The sequence below is a fragment of the Melopsittacus undulatus genome, chromosome 2 (assembly GCF_012275295.1).
Source record: "Melopsittacus undulatus isolate bMelUnd1 chromosome 2, bMelUnd1.mat.Z, whole genome shotgun sequence".
Taxonomy (NCBI): domain Eukaryota; kingdom Metazoa; phylum Chordata; class Aves; order Psittaciformes; family Psittaculidae; genus Melopsittacus; species Melopsittacus undulatus.
Window position 1 is genome coordinate 113,536,403 of NC_047528.1, and position 23,730 is coordinate 113,560,132.

General features: G+C 49.7%; 2 protein-coding genes across 2 annotated transcripts; one reads left to right on the plus strand and one right to left on the minus strand.

The window, feature by feature from the left end:
* The first annotated feature begins 795 nt into the window (after positions 1–795).
* Positions 796–15,406, plus strand: CLSTN3 (calsyntenin 3). The gene is made up of 18 exons (XM_034073843.1): positions 796–940; positions 3,571–3,693; positions 4,619–4,814; positions 5,281–5,489; positions 5,799–5,948; positions 6,611–6,796; positions 7,212–7,481; positions 7,603–7,715; positions 7,795–7,957; positions 9,072–9,128; positions 9,804–9,961; positions 10,144–10,292; positions 10,763–10,989; positions 12,098–12,268; positions 12,868–13,013; positions 13,145–13,280; positions 14,391–14,608; positions 14,693–15,406. Exons 1-18 carry the CDS (start codon positions 856–858, stop codon positions 14,858–14,860), a joined length of 2,925 nt encoding a protein of 974 aa, XP_033929734.1. The 5' UTR covers positions 796–855; the 3' UTR covers positions 14,861–15,406.
* A 63-nt stretch (positions 15,407–15,469) lies between these two features.
* LOC101880140 (solute carrier family 25 member 36-like) lies at positions 15,470–22,421 on the minus strand. The gene is made up of 7 exons (XM_034073852.1): positions 22,245–22,421; positions 19,050–19,226; positions 18,524–18,601; positions 18,104–18,204; positions 17,404–17,470; positions 16,943–17,226; positions 15,470–16,841 (listed from the first exon to the last, which is right to left on the minus strand). The coding sequence occupies exons 1-7, from the start codon at positions 22,283–22,285 to the stop codon at positions 16,642–16,644; spliced, it is 948 nt and encodes a 315-aa protein (XP_033929743.1). The 5' UTR covers positions 22,286–22,421; the 3' UTR covers positions 15,470–16,641.
* Positions 22,422–23,730: the final 1,309 nt, after the last annotated feature.

Below are 23,730 nucleotides of genomic sequence, written 5' to 3' on the forward strand. Positions count from 1 at the left end.
CCGGCCCCCGCTCTCCCCAGCCCGTCAGGGAGCACCCGAGCCCGGTGCGGATGGGCGGTACAGTCCGTGTGCTGCCTGCAGCCCCCCGCAGAGGCACCTCCCACCCCTCCACCGCCGAGCTTCACGCCCCCCTTCCCGCCTGCTCCTCCCGCGTCCCTCCGCACTGCGAGATGCTTCCCAGGGCAACGCACCGAGCGCCGGTTTTGAAGTCCCCTCCAACCCTTCCTCCAGCCCTCGCCCCTGTCCGTGCCCTGCCCGGATTGCGGTGAGAGGGGGCGGAGCGGCCCGCACAGCACCGCACAGCACAGCACCGCACTACACAGCACCGCACTACACAGCACCGCACAGCACCACACAGCGCCGCACCGTACAGCACAGCACAGCACAACACCGCACAGCAACGCACTACACAGCACCGCACTACACAGCACAGCACAAAACAGCACAGCACCGCACTGTACAGCACAACACAGCACCTTACAACACAGCACCGCACAACACCGCACAGCACAACACAACACAGCACAGCACAGCACTGTACAACACAGCACCGTACAACACAGCACTGCACAACCCCGCACAGCACCGCACAGCGCTGCACCGCACCGCACCACACCACACCTGGCTCGGCAGCCCCTCGCATTGGCTACCGACCCCCGCCGGCCCCCGCCGCGCCCGTGACGTCATGCTGCAGTGCCGGGGCGGGGCCGGGCGTGGAGCGGAGCGGGGCTGGCGGAGGTACCGCTCCGTCCCTGCGCGCTGCCGCCGCCGCGGGAGCGAGGCCGTGGCCGGGCCGGGGCAGGCAGCGCCCGCCGCTGTGCAGCAGCCCCGGGCGGGCTGGGACCCGCTGCCGCCATGGGCATCCCCCGGCCCCGCGCCGCTGTCCTCCTGCCTCTCCTCTGCCTCTGCGCCGCGCTGCCCGGCAGCGCCTCCAACAAAGGTGAGCGGCGGCGGCGCCGCGGGCACGGTCCCTGGCGGCAGCGGCGGCGGAGGGACGGTGCGCTGGGACCCGGCGGAGGGGCCGCGGGTTGTGCCCCCGGCTCCGCGGTGCCTGTCGGCTCCGCCGGGCACGGTGTTGTCGTGGGATCTCTGCGGTCCTCGGCTGCTCCGTCTCTCTCTGCCCCTTCGGGTGCCCTCATCCTCTCTGTCTACTTTGTCCATCTGCCTCCTGTCACCGCTTTCCTTTCTTTTCCTTCTTTCTTTTCTGCTAGCATTCCCCTCGCGTTTTGCCCTTTTCCAGCCACTTGTCTTGCTTTTGTTCCAGTTATTGCCATGTGGATTTAGCTTCCATTCCCTAGCATGCTGAGAGAATGTGTTGCTTCTCCACAGACCTTTGTGGTCTCCCAAACACATCCCCGTCTCCATCTTCTCATTCTAGTTCATCCATCTGCGATCTGCCAACAGGAATTATTTTCCAGTTATGTGTTAATTATGCAGGTTGCTTGGATCAAACAGTATTTTATGTGCTAAATACGTAACCCCCCCAAACCCTCATGCTACGGCTGTAATGCTCTGAATGCAGATGTTCTTTGACCACATAGAGTAAAGGAGAAAGGTGTAGGATTCTAAATCTGTGGCTGTAGTGACAGGCAGGAGGAATTAATCTGAGGGCAGTCAGTGCGTCAATCCTCGGGCAGGGTGGGAGAATCGGGGAACATGCCAGGGATTTGGCGGTCATTGGGGAATGTGACATCCTCTGTTCTTGGGAAGAGGTAAGGATACAGGGCGGTGCAACGGGGAGCTCTATGCATGCTGGCATTGGTAGGGGCATGTATTTGTACTGCCCTGATGCCAAGGGGCCCAGTAGCAAGGCAGGGCCCCTTCCACTCCAGATTTTCTCTTTTCTTTGTGAATCTACACTCTGAAACATCTACCCACCTTTGGCAAATTATTTTAGATTTACAGGAGCTTTCCTGAAGCTAGTGGGAGTCTGTACCCTAAAAATATTCCAAAGATGGTTTTGTAACCTCCAGGAACTCATTTCCCAAGAAATCAGATTGGTGATTCCCAAGTTGCAGGTGAATGCAGCAAAGGATTTATCTCTCTCTACCATCAGCTTGTTACCCCAGCAACAGGGCACATTTGGTATTTGTAGCTACAGATTCCCACCTCGGTGGTGCGGCACATGGAATAGAGCCGTCACGGACTGGAATCTAGTGGGGGCAATGGAAGGGTGGGTTGGAACGTGGGCATTTGCACACAGGGAGGATTCCACCTGCTTACAGAGCAGGGTGGATGTTTGTCTGGGTTTCCTACGCAATGCTTTATAAACGTCAATCAATATGGTGAGGGAGAAATTCCAACCCCCGCTCCCTGCTGCCTCGCCAGGCTGGGGCTGCCCACTCCGGGGGTGCTGCAGCACCCCCACTCTGACCTGTTGCTGTCTGGCAGCCACAACCTGCCGCCAGCAGCATCCCCTCACCCCCATTTGCAGATGCAGTAGGGGATGCTGTCCCTTTCGAGTCAACACGTCACGCCTTGCTGGTGTGGTTCCAGAGGATACTGTGCTGCAGAGGATGAATTCCCATATTGGAAGTAGTGCCCTTGAGGGGCAAGGCTCTGTACCCTACTCCCCACCAGCTCTGACCCATGCTGTGCTCAAGGCATTGCTTGGTTGTAATAAATCTTGGTCTCCGAGGGGTGGGAGAGTGGGGGATTATCTGGGACTGGGGGGTTGTAACTAGGCCATGTAGTATAATCTCAGAGGCCCATTTGGCAGGGGGTGGGCATGGGGGAGGGGTTTTTAGTTTATAATGATTTTTCTTCTCTCTCCCCTCCCCTTCACACCCCCCCCCCCCACCCCCCATTTCTCCTTTTCCCTGCCCTGGAGCCTTTGTGATAAAGATTAATTTGCTATTTCTGGGCCTGTGACATTTTTCAGAGGCTCCTGCTGGCTGCTGCCTCCATGCCAAGCCTGGCTGGGCTCCAGCCAACAGGATTAGCAAGAAAGGGCCAAGGGAATATGGTGCTTGCCATGGAGTGGGGAAGGAAGGAGCATGGGACTCTCAGAGTAGGCTATTATTCACATAGCTTGACTGACTGAAAGTGTACCTGGGTACGGGTGTGTGGATCCTGGGCCTTAGTCCAGAGGATGTCAGGCATAAGTGATAATGGCTGCATGCAAGACTTGTCCCCTTGAGACACCCCAAGGAAAGATGTATCCTAGATCCTTTAATTACAGCTTCAGTGAGCTAAAGGGTTTAACATTTGGAATCTGTCTCCAGAATCAGGCTACTTCTGCCTCTTGAGTTCAGGCTTTTTTAACCATTCCCACTTTCCTGGGCACCCAAATGCTTCTCCGCATATTCCTGGTGAGATTGTAATGAGAAGGCCAGAAGGTATGTATTGTTTCTGATGAGGTCTCCCAGTCCCAAGAGCCATGTGGAGTAGAACTAAAGAAAAGAACTTCTTCCTCCCAGTCTGTTCTTTTAGACTTTATTTCCAGAAAAGAAGGTGGGGAGGGGTAGTTGTTACCTGCTACTAGATGATATTCTGCTCTTGTCCCACTGAATCTGCCATTGGTGGCTAATACATTCCTGTGCTCCACCCACTACCCCAAATCCACCCCAGCAAACAAGCACAAACCCTGGATTGAAGCCGAGTATCAGGGCATCGTCATGGAGAATGACAACACGGTCCTGCTCAACCCACCACTGTTCGCACTGGACAAAGATGCTCCACTGCGCTATGCAGGTAGGTGGGTAACAGCTCCGGGACGGGTGGGTGGCAGGGAGACTTAGGAAGAGGCAGAGACAGGGTGCCATTCATCCCTGTGCTGGATTCTAGCTCTCTGCAGGAAGTGAACCCCTCCAAACCTTGTTCCGGAGGAGGTCCCCAGTGAAGTCTGGAGGCAATTTGGGCTTGATTTGGATGCTGTGAGCTGTTTTCCTTAGGGAGGGAAAGTGAGGGTGGAGCCAGCTACTTTTTGACGCAGTTCTGCTATTTTCAAGGATCACATGCACAGTGCTGTGAGCACTGGAGGAAGCTGGTAGGGCACACTTCGTTGGCAGTGCTACATCCCCTCACAGTAAGGACAGATCCCTCTAACTACAGATGGGGCTTTTACGAGGGTTGTGTTCCTGGTCCTTGCTTAGGCCATGCCTGGAGTTTCCTCACGCATCATCCCTCAGCTCTGGGAGAGGAGAAGTGGTCCCTGTGCGCTGAACTTTAGGATTGATGTGACCCTGCAGTAATGTGCACATCCTGCCTATGTGGGTGGATGAGGCATCACGGATCTTCATGCTTTGGCTGCCCATCTGCAATATATGGTCTGTTTTGCCTCTGTGAGGGATGCAGAGGAGAAATAAGGTGCTCCTTCAATACGTGGATGTGTAGCACTGGTAAATGTAGCTTGAGCCTTGTAACCTCTAATTCTGGATGCTGGTCAAGATTCTGTGGGGGTAGTGTCCAATAGAGGGCAATCTGTATCAAATGGCTGTAAGAGATGGCAGGAGGAGCTCTTAGGGAACCAGAAATTGCTCAAAATGAGATGATAAAGAGGAAGAAAGGAGAGCATAAGTTAGAAAGGAAGAAAATATGAGACAGGGAAGCAAGGAGACATAAGATGCTCTTCTCAGGCCTTTTCTTTCTTCCCTTCCTCTGTCTCTGTGGGTACCAGGTGAAATCTGTGGCTTCAGGATCCATGGGGCAGGGGTACCTTTTGAAGCTGTGATCCTGGACAAAGCTACAGGTGAGGGGCTGATACGGGCCAAGGAACCAGTGGATTGTGAAGCACATAAGGAGCACACATTCACCATCCAAGCTTATGACTGTGGAGAGGGACCTGATGGAGCAAATACCAAGAAATCACACAAGTAAGTCCATGCAGTCATTGCTGCATGTTACAAAATGCGATCTATCACAGAAACACAGATGGAAATGGCTGTGGAAGTGCTTCCTTTAGCCAGAAGTATTTTTCTCTAGCCTTAATACTATAATTCAACATGCAAATAAGAGCCAAATAGAAATGCTCACTGACTGAGTCACATGAGTGAATACCACTAGAATTGAGGGCTGCTTGACAGTATGTTGCTGCATATTGGCAGGAGGTCCCGATTACATTATCATTCCTTTTGCTCTTCCTCTGGGGTGGTAAACCATTGTCCAAGCTCCAGTGTGCTGACATTGTTGTGTTGAAACCAAGGTCTCTTTCCTTGTCCTTGCTTTTGATGGCTGGAAATCAGACTGGTGCACTTTTAGGGGAGTGATTTATACTGAAATGTAGGGGGCATGTGGCTCCTAATCAGCCGGTCTGTTCTCACTGATGTCTCTCTGTATCAGGGCTACGGTGCACGTTCGAGTAAATGATGTGAATGAGTTTGCTCCTGTCTTTGTGGAAAAGCTGTACCGTGTGGCAGTGACTGAAGGAAAGCTGTATGACCGCATCTTGCGTGTGGAGGCCATTGATGGAGACTGCTCGCCACAGTACAGCCAGATCTGCTACTATGAGATCCTGACCCCCAATATTCCCTTTCTGATTGACAATGATGGTAAGAATCCACACCTATCAAGAGCATGTCACTCCCCCTTTCCTGCTTTGCTCCCTTTCTGCCAGTCCCATTTGATAGCAGAGCTGTGCTGTATGAATGTTCTAGCACTGCTGATCTATCTCTCCTGGTGCAGAGATGCAGCAGCCATTTTGTGGGATGCTATAGCTCTTACAGAGTAGCATTGGAGGGGGGGCTCAACCCTTCTTTGGTTGTTTCTGTGGTTAATGATAAATAAGAGTGATTTCTGGAAGGAATATGTTTGAGGAGGCTGAAATTCCTTTCCCTTGACCTCTTTATTTTGCTAACCAGGGAACATTGAGAACACGGAGAAGCTACAGTACAGTGGAGATCGTGTCTACAAATTCACAGTGACAGCCTATGACTGTGGAAAGAAGCGGGCTTCTGATGATGCTGAAGTGGAAATCCAGGTGAAACCCACCTGCAAGCCCAGCTGGCAGGGTATGAAACCTCCAAGCACAGTTATGTCTTCCCTGTGCTTTTGCTGAACTACGACTCAGTCCTACTCATTGCAAGTGTTTGTATATACACAGATAAATTCAGTTCTGGCGCCAACCCATCAGTCCCGTCTAAGGGGATGCAGCACATACCAGTCTGTTGCAGAGCCACTGAAAGGCAATTCTAACGTTGGAAAATCATTCCTTGGATTACTACTACTATGTATTTGATAATATATAATATATGTATAATATGATAAAGCTCATAGACTGTATTCACAGTAGATTGTTCTGTGGGCTGCTCATCTTGAGGATATTTGGCTTTTCCAGAGGTGTTGTGTTCCTACAGGTTCACCCTAGTCAATAGAATTAAGGAGAAATCAACACAGCTAAATATCTGCTTTACCTGCTAAGAGAGGCTGACAATCCAAGGATTGATGCTACACTGGTACTAGCTGTAGAACATGACAGATTTGGACTCTGTGCTTCTAGGAAGTCTTCCCTTGTGTTGGTGCCAGCTGCATGAAGTTGTCATTTCAATATAGAAAGGGCCAAAAAATCTCTGTTTCTACACTAGCCCATAGATGCCACTTGTGGGTGTACCAAATATTCTGTCCTCAGGTCCTTGGCAGGACATAACCCCCCTCCTTCACTGTTCTTCATTAGGCTGGAACAAGAGGATTGAGTACACCCCGGGTGCAGGCAGCCTTGCGCTCTTCCCCACCATTCACCTGGAGACCTGTGATGAGCCCCTGTGGAACATCCAGGCCACAGTGGAGCTGCAGACAAATCATGTGGCCAAGGGCTGTGACCGGGATAACTACTCTGAGAAGTCACTACGCAAACTCTGTGGTGAGTTGATTCTTCCCTGGGTGGAGGCCAGCTATGGGACAGCACCATGGGCTTCATGGTCCTAGCTCTGTGCCTCATGCAGCAGAGGTGCTGGGGGACATTCTTCATATCTGCTGTGATCAGTGGGGCTGGGAGAACTTGAGGGGCAGTGGGCACCTCAATTACAAGGGGCTCCCTGTGCTCTCCTTGCTGGGAAGCCAGAGGTTTCTGTGTGTTGCCCCAGTACACAGAGTCTGTGGGACTTCCCCCAGCACAGATGAGGGAAAAGTCACCAAAGGCTTATAGGCAACTCCTCCTCTCCCTGTGGTCAAGGATGCTACAGCAAAATCTCGGGGCACCCTCTTTGCCTGTTCCCTCATTCTCAGACTTCTTATTCTCTCATGCTGACATTCCTAACTCCTTTCCTTCTTGGTAGGTGCTGCCTCAGGAGAGATTGACCTGTTGCCAGTGCCTAGCCCCACAGCAAACTGGACTGCACGACTCTCAGTGCACTACAGCCAGGACAGCAGCCTCATCTACTGGTTCAATGGCAGCCAGGCTGCCCAGGTGCCTGTGGTGAATGGGCTCAATGCCCATGAGGGGCTGAGTGACCACTTCACCCTGTCCGTATGGATGAAGCATGCTGTGGTGCCTAGCAAAGGCAGACGGGAAGAGGAGACGGTGATCTGCAGTACAGTGCACAGCGGTGAGACATTTCTCCTGGGGTGGTGATGCTTCTGCCCACTGTCTCTGACTCGTTAGGAGGGATTATGCCTGAAGGGAGGAATCTCCTGTGATATCTAACTCCCTGTGCTTGTCCCTGGCAGAGGATGGCTACTCGCATTACTCTCTGGCTGTGCACGGCTGCCGGATCGCTTTCCTCTACTGGCCATTGCTGGAAAGCGCAAGGCCTGTGAAATTCCTTTGGAAGCTTGAGCAGGTGAGGGAGCATTTGCCTTTTCCTCGTGTCCCTTCTATTTCTGCCTTTTGCTGATCCCTTCCTCTGCTGTCTGCCGCAGGTCTGCGATGACGAATGGCACCATTATGCCCTGAACCTGGAGTTCCCCACTGTCACACTATATGTGGATGGCGTGTCTTACGACCCTGCCCTCATCCACGACAATGGCCTCATTCACCCACCCCGACAGGAACCTTCACTCATGATTGGAGCCTGCTGGGCTGGTGAGTGCCCCCTCCCTGAACCATGCTCTTCCCATACAGGAAACAAGGGAGTGAAGGGGGAGCCAGAAGAGGTGGAAGAAACACCACCCAATATTAAGTGATGCAAAGCACATTGCAGCTATCTTGCCTTCTTGGCACCAAAGCTGGTATGTCTCCTTCCTTTACGGACCAAGCCAGCAGGCCGTGGTAATGATTGCTCAGGGAAAAGTGTCATTGGCAGCTTTATGGCAACAGCAGTAGAACATGCAATGGATAACTGGCTTTCAGGCAGAGGAGGGTTGAAACTCTCTGTACCACTGGTGTTTCTATCAAAGCTTTTCACCAGAGAGCAGGCAGTACTGTTTATGTTGCTGGTTGTATTGATGTGGATTCCTGTGTCTTGAGGGTCTACATGAAGAAATCATGAGTCATTCTGTAGAGGAATTGGATTGGAGGACAAAGATCGGGTTAGGAACATAGTTAAGCCACTGCCAGATTAAAACTCATTCTGTGGAGATGTAAGACTGCATTTCCCAGGTCTTTTCAGTTCTTCAAGACTGCAGCAGGACAGAATAAAGGAATTTGCCTGCTGCTTGCCTTCACTCTAGTAAGATTGAATCTTTACTGTAGTACTGCTTCTCCCAGATCATGGATCTTCCCACAGCTCTGTGCTCTCCATTGGCCTTTAACACCCAACAAACATGAATCAGCTTGGACACCCTCTTGGAGCCATCTGAGTTTCAAAGGGAGGTTGAATGTATGGCTTGTTGCAAGCATGGCTAAGACCATGATCCCTAAATAGGAATCAGTTAATTCCCAAAATAGGTATCATTGGGAAAGGAGAAAAAAAACCACCACCAAACAAACCACCAAACCAGAACCCTCCCCCCAAGAAAGACCCTTATGCTTTCTCAGTTACTCATCCTACAGAATCACCGTCCCCTTCATGACAGGGACTTGCTCTCTTTCATCTGTGATGTGCTGTCTCTAGGGTTGAAGGATGCACTGCTTGGCAAATGACTCCAGAGCTGTTCCTTTGGACTGGCCAGTACAAGCACTTGTATAGATACTTACCTAACCCTATAACTACCCTGTTCCAATGCCGTATGCTTGTTTGAATGTTCTCCTTTTGCAGAGGAGAAAAACAAAGAGAAAATCAAAGGAAGTGAGAACTCCACTGATACTATACAAGGTAGGGAAAAGAAAGAAGCTGGTTCTTCTTCCCTCTTCACCGTGCATGGCTGTCACTTCTTGCATGGTGCTTTCCTCACACAGCTCTCCCAGTCCTGTCCTGCCACCTCCCACCATCCTGGGAGGAAACCCCTTATTTGGCAGATGGGTCCTTGATACCTTGATATCTGTGGAGCATGAAAAGGAGGACTACAGCCTGCTTTGAGAGATGGAGTACGCTTTTCATGTGGATAGAGTCCTCATGCCTGATTATTAAAGTTGGTCTCTGAAGAATGCAATAGCCATAAGAGACATCAGGAGATGTCACCTCATCCCTATCTATGGAACGTGTAGCTTCTTTTAAAAGCCCTCACAGGAAGCAGTGTGAGAAGGGAACAAGAAATTGTTTCCATCTGGCATTCAGCAGTTTGGCAGAAACCTCTCTATGCTACCCACCGTGCATTGCCATGGTCTGTCTGTTGGTCTGGTTTTCCCACTTTCCCCCATCTGGAATTCTGTCATCTCCTTACTTCAGCATCTCCCGTCTTCTTGTCTTTGTTTTTCCATGTTCTGTACACTCCTCTGTCTTTCTCTACTTCCCTGAACATCCATATGTCCCCCACACTGTTGTTTTTGTGGGTTTTGCTCTCTTCCTTGCCATGTCTCTCACACCCTTCACCTCCCATGTTTCCCCCAGGAGATCCTCTGTCGATACACCACTACTTCCATGGTTACTTGGCTGGCTTCACTGTGCGCCCTGGTAGCTTGGAGAGCCGGGAGGTTATTGAATGCCTGTATGCCTGCCGTGAGGGGCTTGATTACAGTGACTTCGACAGTCTGGGCAAAGGGATGAAGGTATGCCCATCTGCCCAGCTTGCATGGGTCTCCTCCACTCTCCTCCCCAGCCTTGCTTCCCAGGATTTTGCCTGCTCCCCCACCTCAGACAACTGCCCACCTTTCTCCTCTGTGTCTCTCTTAGCCTAGGTTCATGGTGTTTGCTGAAGAACTCTGAGTATTTCCTTCTCTTCCACCTGTAGGTTCATGTGAACCCCTCTCAGTCCCTGCTCACCTTGGAGGGTGATGATGTGGAAACCTTCAACCATGCAATCCAGCATGTGGCTTACATGAATTCACTGCGCTTTGCTACCCCTGGAGTCCGGCCACTCAGACTCACCACTACTGTCAAGTGAGTGGACAAAGCAGCGCCTGCAGCAAAGTGCAGCAAGAGAGTTACCTCTCTTTTGACTAAAATTACACCCTCTCACCTTGTATTTTAATTCTATTTGATGGTCTCAAAATGGGTAAAAGTCTTCCTGAAAATAAATATTGACCTATGCAATATCCAAATAGATACTGTAATATTGGGCCCTGGGGTCTATGCAGGTGGCAGAACTTCTGCATTCACTTTACATTCTACACTCATGGTGTTCCAAGTCTGTGGGCTGGTTTTAATTTTCTCTGTGGTGTGTGGGTATGACCAAGTCACCTGAAACCCAGTGATGCCAGTCCTACCACACACCTCTGTCTTGCACAGCAGGCTATAGGGAAGCTTTTTAGGAAGACGACAAGAGAAAGGATATTCCCTTCACTGGCAGCAATAGGAAGTTTTCTTTTACAACTTTGAGCCAACTGTTGCTTTTTACCGTTCTCCTTCAGGTGTTTCAGCGAAGAGTCCTGTGTCTCCATTCCTGATGTAGAAGGTTACGTTGTGGTGCTACAGCCTGATGCCCCCCAGATCCTGTTGAGTGGCAATGCCCAATCTGCTCATCCTGCGTCAGACTTTGAAGCTCCAGATGGGGTCCCCCTGTTCCCTAACCTGCAGATCAGCTGCTCTATTTCTCATCAGGTGGAGGCCAAGAAGGATGAGAATTGGCATGGTACTGGTGAGTGGAGTACAGGGTGAGGTGTAATTGACAAACTGGAAAGCCCTACAAGAGCTGCTGTCCTGCAGAGAAAGCAAAGCTCCTCATTAAAACTGCAAGAAGGAGTTTACAAATACAGGAGCAGGGCACATTGTCTGCCAATATGTAGGCTAATCGGTTCTTATCCCTTTCTACTCCTCCCTGTACGTTTTCTATGCACACAGTTCCTTTGCTGTACTCTCTCCTTTCCCAGGCTGCTAATTCCTAATCCCTTTTACATCTTACCTACATTTCCCTTTATTGAATCCAGCACTGAATGGATGTCCTGCCTGTTACCCTCTCCACTCCCACACTTACCCAGTCTCCTCCTGCTTCATTCTCTCCTGCTTTCCTTATCTCTTCCCTCCTCCCATCTCTTCCTGCATCACTTATTCCTGTGAATTCCCCAGTCAGTTTCCTCACACCCTGTAACATCCTGCCCCTCAATTTCTCCCCATCATCCTCAGATTACTTCTCTGCATGCTACGCTCTACATGTCCTTTCACTTCTTTCATATCTGGTAATGGTTTTTTTCCCTCACAGTTTTCTGTTGGGAAGCTTTGCCTTTCCTCATGCAACGATAAGTTTCTTGACTTAGAGCAGGTTGGTCTTAGCCCTGCTGAAAGCGGTGAAGTCAGGTTCACTTCACATTCAGAAGGTGAATGTGGCTGCCATTTTGAAGATCTCAACTGTGGTAATCAGCAGTTAGCAAGTGAGACAGGGGAAAGCTTTTGAAAGCACTTAGGGTCTGCTAATGTGTGATAGAGCTGTTCCTGATCTGCACATTGCCATTGTTGACAGAGTCTTTACAGCCGAGATGTGTTATCATGAGCCAGTCTGATAGTGTGCTGTTCCAAAATTAAGTGACTTTATTATGTGCATAAATAATGTCATTAGAACCAGGGGGACTCCTACAACAAGTAATAGGACTGACAGTGGTTTTACTCAAGGTCAGTGCTAGCAGGAGAAAGAGAAGTCATTACATATGATGTGAGCACTTTTAAGTAAATGGGTACCACTCTGAGTAACTCCTGCCTTCACTGATGGCTCCTGTCTTTCTGGCCCTGTCTTCTTTCCATTTGCATCTCAGTGACAGATACACGAATGTCAGATGAGATTGTGCACAACCTGGATGGCTGCGAGATCTCGTTGGTAGGAGATGACTTGGACCCAGAGAGGGAGTACCTGCTCCTGGATGGGGCACTGCTGCAGCAGCGGGGCCTGGAGCTTGTTAACACCTCTGCCTACCTGACCATCACAGGTATGTCCTGTCCTTGGCCACAGCCGTCTGTGTCTTTCTTAGTGTCAGACATCAGTGGAGAAGCACTTAACCTGATGCTAGAGATGTGCTGGTGTACTGTGTGAGACTCTGAGGTGTAACCATTTGTTGAACTCCTGGCTTTTGGAAGTCCCAGGCCATTTTCTTGGCTCTTCCTCCTCCAGCACACAGCAGTACTATGGCATGGTGTCTGAGTTCTCAGCCAGATCTGTGTCACTCCCCCTGACTTACTCCTTGGGGCTTGGTGTTCTCATGTGCCAGCATCACTTTGCTTGACACGACTGGGGGACAGCACATCCCACATGTTGTGGATTGGTACGACCCTGTGGTGCTCTCCAGAACTTAACAGGAAAACTATTGCTTTTGATTCTTCCTTCCCTTTCACTTGTATTAGCAATGCAAGCAGGGATTTCATCGGGTCCTTTGCAAACCAGCTCCATCTCTGCTCCCTTCCTAAAAATAATGAACCCAGCATTGCCTTGGATTCCTCTGTAGCTCCTAGTTGCTACAGGGTTATGATGCCAGATGACTTCGAAGCAGGAGCTTCCTCACACCACACCAATCCTCTCTTCTTGTCTCAGGTGTGGAGAGCATTGCAGTTTATGAGGAAATCCTGCGTCAGGTCTCGTACCACATCAACCATGGTGCTGCTCTTTATGAAAGGAAGTTTCACCTGTCCTGCACTGAGATGAATGGACGCTACTCCAGCAATGAGTTTACTGTTGAGGTACACGATCAATACATGCACACATAGGTACTTGTGCATGCATGGAGCTGACATGGTGAATAGGAATGCATGCAGTGTAGAATGCACTATGAGCATAGGGCTGAGTCTCTGTCATTCTGGTCTTTCTGCAGGTGAATGTGCTTCACAGCATGAACCAAGCTGCTCATCCTAACCATATTCTGAATTCCCAGCAGTTTGTGCACCAAGGCCATCATTTACCCCCAGAGCTATCTGGGCACAGTTTGGCAAGCACCCATAATAACCCAAGTATGTAATGTTATCTTTGGGGTTCATTCATTGGGTCAGGATGCTGATTTTCTGTCATTGTAGTAGAACTTATAGCAGAGGATTCCTTTCAGGCTCTCTATACCCATGTTACTGAGTTCTCATTATACTGTGCCACTTGTCATTAGCAAATGGACTGCAGTCAAATTGTGGTTTAGAGCTTGGTGCAACAATCATTCTTCTTTGGGTGTGTGCTTTCTTGGTGTAGAAGCAGTTAGAAATCTACACCTGAGAAGGTCTAAAAAGAACAACTGTATGACATTGGATAATGTCATTTCAGAAAGAAGCTTCAACAGCAAGAGAGAAACAAGGGAATGAAGATTGACAGCCCTCTAGAAAAAGAGATGGGACTAGGTGGTGGTGAGGAAGGCAGAAAATTATAGATGGCACCAGAGAAAAGAGAAGGATTCTTGCCCCCAAAGCAGAGGAAAGAGAAGCTGTAAAGCTAGACTAGAGATAAGAGTTTGTTTGTGCTGGCAGCCCTGTGCAACAAGCGTGACTGCAGACCAGCTCTAAGGCTGGTACAGAGGATCCTGTGTTGGCTTTGGATCCCTGTTGTAGGGAGCATGAAAAACACCTTTGGTGCTAGATTTTGCTGCTGCTTCCTACAGCCTCTGATCCTGTCCACTGGGCCACTGCAGGGACAGCCTATGCATATACTGGGAGAGCACCAAAACCCAGCCCTTGCCTCCCCTATTGCAGCAGCCAAGTTGTCTGTGCTGCACAGAACTGCCCAGAACAAAGCCACAGAGAGCCTGGATGGATTTTACAGGTAACGGGGTCATCTGGAGAGAAGAGGCTGGGCCTACTGGCCTAGAGCAAAAAGGTAATGTGCAGTTTATAGGCCAGGCCAGCATCAGAGGGCATCTGGACCTCGGCGTCCTGGAAGACCATGCTGGCCTCAAGCAAACATAGAGCAGCGGAAGGCAGAAACTGCCTGTGCCCAGGGGAGCAGAAGAGTGAGGATTTTGGGTCCTGCCCAGACCCCAAACCTCCAAGCTCTGCCCAGGAGCCCTGGTTCCTGCAGGCCAGGTTGGAAACACATTTCTATGACAGAGTCTAACCACTGCTTCTCATTTTCTTTTTCCAAAGTGGTCCCTAGTGCTGCCACTGTCATCATTGTGGTGTGTGTGGGCTTCCTGGCACTCATGGTGATCCTTGGCATCCTGCGCATCCACTCTCTGCACCGGCGGGGAGTGGGACAAGAGGTCCCTGGGCCTGCTGAAGGGGGACACACAAGCAGTGGCGGCAAAGAGGGCGACATGTTCTGGGATGACTCAGCCCTGACCATCATTGTCAACCCCATGGAGGTGAGGAGCAGCTGCAGGGGCTGGGACTGGGCTTGCAGCTGGTTTGCCAGATACTTTCCCTTACCCTATGTCTCACCTTCCCAGTCCTACCAGAGCTGCCAGGAGAGGGCAGGAGGCAGTGGCAAAGGCAGGGCTGGTGAGGGCATGGATGATGAAGATGACAGCACTGACTCGGAGACACCAGACTCGCCAGACAGCAACGTGGGTGACCGACACATCATGGGCAGAAGTGACGGCTCTCGCCGCTACTAGGAGCTTTAAACCACCAGTCCAATGGATCCCCCTAGCATATGGCTGGAAGGAGGTGTCTTAACTTCTTCCTTCCTGCACCGTGTACACATGCACTCCTCCCTCATTTGTCATTTCTGCCTCCCATCTTCCCCCCACTTCTGCCATTCCCATTGTGGACATTCCCCACATTACTGACCCCCCAGCTGGCTCTCTAGAACCATGTGTTAGGGCACATGGTGGCACAGTTCAAATTGTACTGAGGAAGGAGGGGCTTGGAAAGGACACCAAGATGGAAGGAGTCAGCAATAGGGTTCAGAGGCGGGTCTCTCACAACCCCTCCCCAGATATTATATATATATATATTGTATATTTTTTCAATGTTGTCGTTTGAGGTTTATTCTCGTTTCATGCAAAAAACCAAACCAAACCCAACCAACCAACCACAAACCCAACACTGCAGCTTGTGTCGCTTTGTAAAGTTGTCAATACTACTGAAGTAAATGAATGAACAGAAGAAGGATGAGGAAACAAAAGTGGATTTTAAAAATAAATGGATTTCAAATAAAATGTTCAGGACTTCTGCTGTTTTTCACTACAAGCAGGGAAAGAAACAGGCAGTGGAGCCTCAAATGTAAGACTGGAGATTGTCCAGAGCATGTATTTATTGAAATGACTGCCTTTCCAGGGAAGGGTTACATTTGTGACTGTCTTGTGTTGGAACAAGCAACACATCACCCCTGAACCTGAGAGTCAAAATACTCTTTGTATTCCTTCCCTAGGACACGGGGCTAGGACCCTGCAGAGTTACAGAAGGCAGCCCAGCCTGGCACAGGCATGTGTTAACACTCGCAGCAAACTGAATTCTTGATTACAGAAAAGAACAAATAAAGGTGCTTTCCATACACATAGTGCATCATGAACAGAAACAGGCCAAATCCTCAGCTTCATACAGGGCTTTTTTTTTTCACCCAATCTGCTTTCTTTCTACATTAAAGAGTATTTTTCATACCAGGGTTCCAACCTGTAGAACAGTCAGCACTTCCAAGGGAAGGTGTACTCTCTTTTGGGAATGGAGGGGGTGGGACACATCAGATATTGGCAAAACATGCCTGTGAGCCCACTAGCATGAGTTGTGAAGGTAGTGCTTTCTAGCAGTTTGTGCTTCTTCCCTTGATCTACTTGGTCTGATTATTCAGACTGCAAGACACATCTTGGGGCAGTGGCTGCAACATGTGGAGGACCCAAAAGATAATTCTGCAATAGGACATTTGCTGGCAGCCGAGGTTGAGAAATCCTCCTTAGGGGCAGGAAGGCAGCACAGGAGGTGAGAGTGAAAGAGCCCCTCTGAGGGTACGAAAAGTCTCAGCTCAAGATCTCAATCTGCTGCAGTTCTCTCCAATGTCTGAGCTCTAGCCTGTCATGCCTGGCTGTGCCCACTTTTGGTTATTACTGGGTCCAAAAGAAGTGAACATGCTGAGGCTAAGGTACTCTTAGGCTTTCTCCTTTGTATCCTTCCCAGCAAGTGTTGTGCCCTTGTTTCATACAGGGAGCTTACAGCAGGCACTGTCAAATCAGGATGTCAATCCTGAAGTGCTGGAGTAATTCAGGTCTCCAGAAAGAAGAAAGGCTACATTATATACATCAGAGCCAAACACTGCACAAGAAAAGGCTTTTGTCCTGAGAATGCTATGCCTGACCCAGTTCTGATAAGTGATGAAAAGCACCCCTCAGACCACTGAAAAAGACAAGTTCTCAGAACCATGAGGTCCCTACAGCAGCCTCAACCAGCTGCTACACTGTGCTTACAAGGTGGAAGAGGCCAAATGTACGATGAGTTCATAGGTAGCCATCATGATAGCTGTGTTTGGGATCTGACGGACCAAGTGAGCCAGGAGCCCTCGGTATAAAGCCAAAGGTCCCTCTTCATGGACCACAAGCTGCAGAGTCTGTATGAAGGAACGGTATCGTGACCCTTCTTCTCGCAACCGTGTCCGAATGACCTCTGGAGAGACAAAAAAAGGGAAGTGATATTAGCAGACTGATCCTATGGGCATGGCATCTCCCATAGAGGGGAAGAGAAGCCAGGGGAGTGGACTCACTCACCATGTGGATATGCAATGCATGAAGCACATGTTTTGGAGACAGCAGCAGCTCCCATTAATCCAAAGAAATCATGGCTTTTTGGTGAAAGTGTGAGTGGTGGGGAAAGGGAATGATGGCTGTTTCTCATCTGCTGCTTCAGGGCTTCATAGATGACAAAGTGGATAATGGTCTCTGACACTCCAACATAGGAGGCAGTGATACCACGGTAAAACCCACGAAGGCCTTCAGTGCGGTATACATGCATGGCACACTGGAGAGCGTTGCTGGCCATCTCCCCCTTCACCCTGTAAAGATGAGGGAGGGTTAGAACAGCATACTGCTCCACTGACCTCAAATGCTGTTGTGAACACAACTGTATGACCTATGTCCTCATGGCAAGTCACAGAACCCTATGCAACCCTCCCCCCAAAAAACAGTCCTGATTTGACTTGGAGCAGCTCTGCATTGCTAGCCTGCCTTACCTGGCTTCCAGCTGCATCCTGGTTTTCACTAACCAGATAGGATTGGTGAGTGTGGCAGAAGTAATGCCTGCAGAACAGAAGAGGGGAAAAGCCATGAGCACCAGGATCACACTAACTGTGAGGAGGTGCTGGACTATCATCTTTTTGAATTCTGCTTGGCAAGTTGCAGGCATTTGCAAATTCAGAATGACCTTGAGCTCCCATGGGCGAAGAGACATTTAAGGGAGACTGTTCTTTTCTCTGCCTGCCCCGTCCAGCCTTTGTCTGTTGGTAATTAGCTCCTCTCCCTCAAACATAACCCTGCTACAGGTCCTGGTGTTGCAAAGAGGCAGGAAGTAACTGACTAAACTTGCAAGAGTGGAAGATTTTGCTAGAGAAGTAGGATATATCAAGAGAAATAATACAAGTGGTCTAAATTACAGTCTGCAAATTACAGACTGCCTTCTCCCTCTCATAGATGGAGCTCTTTTCCTGAAGGTGTAAAGAGCAGCTCCATGACTTGAAGAAATGAGCCTAAGAAGAACAAAGATTGAGAAAGCATTTTGGTTAGCCAAGGAACTCACTGCTCCAGGTGTGGAGGAAGAAAACTTCAGAAGAGAGAGCAGGACTCATGGGAGCAGCAGTGAGGAAGGAATGAAACCTGTTTATGCTTACAGACAGAAGGACCCCTTGACTCTGCTTTGAGACAGAAGAGGCTTACCTGCACAGGCTGCTGACAGCATGTGTACTTTCTTGGACTCTGGTACAAGGACAGCATTGAGCTTCTCCTTAACATGAGAATAGGCAGCAAAATATATAGCCCTGGTTGAAAAGAAATGCAGAAGAGGTTACAGCTCACTTATGAGAAGCAGAGAGAGCACTGCTGTTTGGGGTCTCACTCCAACTCTTACTCCCAGCAAAGGTTTGTCTAATGTGACATCAGATACTGTTTATACTAGAATACTACCACAGAAATAATCTTAAAACTATGATTGGAAGGTTCAGAAAATGTCTGTGTGAAGTGGTCCTGTGACCCAATGAGCACAAGGCTCAGACTGCTTCCTGAATGTGGAGCAATAGCTGTCAGGGAGGTCCTCTAAAACGTGTACAGCATGAGCTATCCTCAGAGAGCAGTACTCACCGGGAAGGAGCAACTCCAACAAGGTTGGGACCCAGACCTCGGAACAGGGATCGCACACCTTCCTTCTCAATAATGGCCCTACAGAAGGAAATGAGCAGAGACATCAGCAAAATAACTAAGCTACAGGCTCTCCTGTTCCTCTTCCTTCTTTGTTCTTCAAAAGAGCATCCTCTCCTCACCTCCTGTGTTATCCTTTTCCTGCTCTACTCTCATTTTCCCTCCACCTGCTTTCTCTCTCCCTTAAGTCATTTCTCCCTGTTCTTGCTGACACCATCACTCTGGGTCTAACCAAACCACTAGCTGAGAAATTTCTCAGTCCCAACAGCAGCCCTGCAGATGCAAAGCACTGATCAACTGTGAGAAGCAAATGTATCTGTGCTCTGACCAAACTTCTTACTGTACTTGCAATTTCCAGAGCCTCAGCTGAAAATCCATCTCCCCCTCTTGATCGTGCTCCCTCTCTCCTCATCCAATGGCTAGACCTTCACCTCCCCGGTGCTAACATGCACAGTCCCATCCTACTCACCTCAGCAGCTTCAGCACTCCAGGAGATGGTGAGGTGGGGTTCATCAGCCTCACACTCATCCCTGGCAGTTGTATCTCTGAGAGGCACAGAGGCCGCAGTACCAGTTGGGATGACTGTAGTCGTGTCTTCACCACTTCCAAGGGACAGGTCAGGATGGCTCCGGCTGTGCCACCACATCTAGGGCATAAAAAGACATAATAGCAAATGTAAGAATGATCCCTGTGCAGTAACAGGGCACTATTTTTGACCCTGCTCATCCACAACCTTCAGCTCTCTAGGAGAGGACAGCTGACCTCTCCCCCAGCCTGACCTCCTGCTCTGACATTGATTAACATCATAACAGCTCAGCTGGGGACATCTGGCAGCCTCACCTGAAACTTCACTCAGTATTTGAGACAAACAGTCCCAAGTCCATGGGGACTCAGCAGTCCCTCACTCAAAGCTGCTGATCTTTGTATTCAGACTGCCAAAGCAAACATTTCTGCTGCCCAAATTCACGCCAATGCCCTCTGCTGAGATCACCACTGTGCCTCCCATCTCCCCACAGCTGCACTGCCTCAGAGAGTGGCAGCACAATGCTCTGCCACCCCACAGCCTGTCTGTGTTTTCAACCCATAGCCCATTCAGCCCTATGTGTGCAAGGCCCTATAAATAAGACATGTATTTGCTGCTAACAGCCAGGCTTGCCCCAGCCTGACTTGCTTAAGGGAAGATGACCCTGACCTTCAGCAGACAGAAGCTATTTTTGGAACTCAGGAACCACTGCCATCATTCTAGTCACACCTCAGTAATGCTGAAAGGATGAATATCCCCTTTTCCCATTCTACCACCCAGGGACAAGTCAGAACTGATACATTTGGCTCTCCGCTTCTGCCCCTTCTGATCCTTTGACAACTGTTCTTCTAGAGTATGCTCAGTACCTGAAATACTGCTTTGAGATTAATTTGCATGGAACAGCCATGCAGAAGGTGTTGACAGACAGAGTTGGAAAGGACCTTAAGATCATCCAGTTCCAATCCCCCTGCCATGGACAGGGACACCTCCCCCTAAACCATGTCATGCAAAGCTTTGTCCAATCTGGCCTTGAACACTACCAGGGATGGAAGGTTAACAACTTCCCTGGGCAACCCATTCCAGTACCTCACCACCCTCACAGTAAAGAACTTCTTCCTTATATCCAATCTACACTTCCCCTTTTTAACAGTCCCTAATGAAGAATCCCTCCCCAGCATCCTTATAGGCCCCCTTCAGACACTGGAAGGCTGCTATGATGACCATGTATATTCAAAATAGCAGATTAAAGAGACTTCACTGTTTTATAAATTTAAGCATTCCCCAGGTACTGGGGAAATACACAAAAGAGTTCTAATGACCACCAGGACTGAAGAAGAAGTGCATTTGTAATAGTTTGTTCTGCTAAGGTTATATGGTTGTATGCCCTGGGATTATTGCCGGAAGAGAATTACAGAATCAGATCACTGTAGACTTAAAAGACACTTTGCATTCATTCATGTTGAGGAGTAGAAGGGGGTATATTGTTGTGTTTGAGTCTTTTTATGGAACTTGCCAAACTGGGCTCAAAAAAGCAACTACAAAGACATTATATACTTCAGTTTTGCAAACTGTGGTATCTCACAAGCACACACTGAGGGCCTCAACACTCTGGTTGCAGTGCAGATGCTAAATGGATTAAAATCTTTCCCTGCCCTGAAAGCAGATGTCAGTGAAGAAACAAAGAGCAGGAGTCCAGCAAGGGTCTAGGAAAATCACTTCTAGCCTAGACCTAATAATTTTCAACTTCTCCACCAACAGGCAGGAGATAACATTTTACTCTTGATAAAATCCATGGGTGACGAAGGTTGTCACAGTATTGAGCAAAGCTGCAATGACAAAATAATGGCAAATCACGAAAAACCACTGAATGGAACTGAGCTGTCACCAAGGGACCTCCTGCTGGGCTTACTCAGCCCTGCTTAATAAAGCCAAACCCCTGAAGTCATTGCTCTAGAAACAGGAAAAAAAGCAGTTATTGCAAAATATGATGAAGAGCAGTGTCTGACAACCAGTATAACATGTACTGCCAGCATAAAGCAGGGCAAAAAGAGCTAAATGAAGAAGGCAGGTCATTGTACCTTAGAAAACAGTACTTACTGCTAGATTTTGCTTTCACACTTTTAGAAGGAAAACTAGGGAGTTTGAGGTGGAAGAAAAACATTAGTGCAGGAAACTGGAAATTTACTCATTAAGAGCAATTAAAGGAGGTGCTTTATTGCACATGCTATGCCACAAAGCTGACTGTCACACAGAATCCAACAGGATTGTGCAATCTGGAAAGGGTTCAGGTGGCTGTCTAGGCAAGGGTGCTCTGCAGTTACACAGCAAAGTGTAGAGGACCTCAGTATCTTCTGCTTTAGGCCATCATAAACATAAAGCTCATTGTTTTGAGGCTTAAACGTTTCTTAAAGAGAGGAAGGGTGAAACGCCACCCAAGGGACATGCTCAAGGGCACGCTGCGAATTCAGAGGCCTCACACTTCCAACGCCTGACTCCAAAATCAGACGCACTATTTAAAGCCAAACAAGACATGCAGGAATCTCAGCCACGCGGTGGTGGAGGGTTGGTGCCCTCCTAAAGACAAGGCTGCTCCACCATTCACTTCCCTCAAGTGACCCAGCGGTGCCCCACATTCCCCTGTTCAGCACCCAGCTTCCCTCACTCCCTCAGCTCCGGGGGACTTAGGCTGGGTGAAATGACAGACGAAGACCCTCTTGAATCACAGGGATACTCCCCTTCTCCCCACTGCAGAGCCATACATTCACCCGGCGCGGAGGAATCAGTCACACCGTATCCCTGCATTCGACCATAGCACAGCAAAGGCAGCGCGGGTGAGGCCCGCGGGCGCAGGCACTGTCAGCCTGGGGCAAGGCGGGCGGCTCCGGGGTCCCTCTCTCCTCCCCCGGCTCTCTGCGGCCGCGGCCCCTCAGTCCCCGGCGGCTGCAGAGAGACCCCGGTCTGGCAGCAGGCGGGAGGAGAGGACGGGCCCGGCGCAAGCCGGGAGAGAAGACGCCATGGCCGCGGGGCCCGAGTCGCCCCATGGGAAGCAGAACGGGCCTCGGGCCCGGCGAAGCTCCGCGCCTACGGCAGCCTCGGCCATCCCGGCCGCGTATCCCGGGCAGAGCGATCGCGGGCACTCACCCTCCAGCGATCAGGTGGAGCAGGGTGCTGTGCTGCAGCATGGCCTGGCGCTCTGCAGGGACACCCGCGCCGCCGCCCCGCACATTGGCTGCTGGCAGGGAGCGGGGCCGGGCCCGGCAGAGGCGGAGCTCCGGAGCGAGGGGAAGCGGCCGTGCGGAGCAGCTGCTCCTGAGCTCCGGGCCTAGGCCGTGCCTAGGGCCTGAATCCAGGTCTCCCTCCTTCCCGCTCCGTGCTTTTGTGCTCGCGTTTCCCTCCGTGCAGACTTTGGGGTGCACACAGGCTAAGCGCAGTCGTTCCTGACTCATTCTCACTCAGTGGGACCACAGATGATTCCTCTGATACTTGGTTTTGTATAACAGGCCAATGCGTTTCAGACAAAACCCACTCAGAGCAAATTATACCTGTGATTTTAAAGGTCAGAGCATTCAGGACGAAAAGATCCTCTGCTGCTTTTGCAAATGCAAAGTTTCATGTGGTGTCAGAGCTCACAGAATATCATCTTCCTTGGAAAGAAAGCAGAATGCACATCAACATCATGCTGTTGCCAACCAGGCACACATCATACCGGTTTGCATGGCTAGAAGGATAGCCAGTAGGTCACATGAAATAAGCTGTCAGATCAAATGTGCTATTGTGAGTGACACAGCACTGACTGACACAGAACTGAGTATCCAGTTTGGGTACACGCTGCTACAGAACAGGCAAATATGGGGGAGTGAGCCCACTGAGGGGAACAACCTCCCTGGACCATCCAAAAGGGAGGATTAAAAAGGCCTGCAGTATGTAGTGTAGTGAGGGAGGAACTGAGGGAAACATGGCAACTTCAAGTAAGTACAAAGATACTTCAAACAGGAAGTTAATGATTGCCTTATCTTTGGCAGAGGGGAAAAGAACAATCAGCCCATCGCTGATGCCTGTCACTGCATGGACAGTGAGGGGAAGACCAGTAAAAGGACTGGCCTTCTGAAATGGAAAATAGATCAAAGATGCCAGGAAGTTGCAAATATTTCTCACCTGCCTTCACTGGGATGGTGGTTAAATAGCACCAATGACAGGTGCCTGAAAAGTCATTCTAGATTTGTAAGTACTTAGGCAAAGTCAACACTTTCAGACTGGTTAGGCTGGATTCATCCTGTGATGGTTGGAGAATTGACTGAAGTCACATCAGATGCACTGGCAGTTACCTTTTTGATGTCTAGAGAATGGAAACGTTCAGAAGACTGCAAAAGGCCAAATATATTTGTTATTCAAACTAACAAACAAAAAGATCTGAGGAACTACTGGCCAGCCAGTATTACTTCTACAGCTTATCTGAAGCCATCACATACTTTTCAGCTAAACACAGGTGCTTTTAACCTGTTACCAGCAGCTGCAAACATCACTGTGATCCCAGAGCATATGACAAAAGAACAGTCCATCAGCCGGATGAATGTGTGCTGTTCAGATATTAGGAGAACCTCCTGTCCTCTCCCTGCCTTAACAACCA

Coding starts and splice junctions, on each gene's coding strand:
- CLSTN3 (XM_034073843.1), top strand. CDS start 856: ATGGGCATCCCCCGGCCCCGCGCCGCTGTCCTCCTGCCTCTCCTCTGC. Junction 5,949..6,610: donor CTGCAAGCCCAGCTGGCAGG/GTATGAAACCTC, acceptor GTTCTTCATTAG/GCTGGAACAAGAGGATTGAG. Junction 9,962..10,143: donor GTCTGGGCAAAGGGATGAAG/GTATGCCCATCT, acceptor TTCCACCTGTAG/GTTCATGTGAACCCCTCTCA.
- LOC101880140 (XM_034073852.1), bottom strand. CDS start 22,285: ATGCTGCAGCACAGCACCCTGCTCCACCTGATCGCTGGAGG. Junction 18,205..18,523: donor GTTGGAGTTGCTCCTTCCCG/GTGAGTACTGCT, acceptor CTTTTCAACCAG/GGCTATATATTTTGCTGCCT. Junction 17,471..18,103: donor GCTGTCAGCAGCCTGTGCAG/GTAAGCCTCTTC, acceptor TCTGTTCTGCAG/GCATTACTTCTGCCACACTC.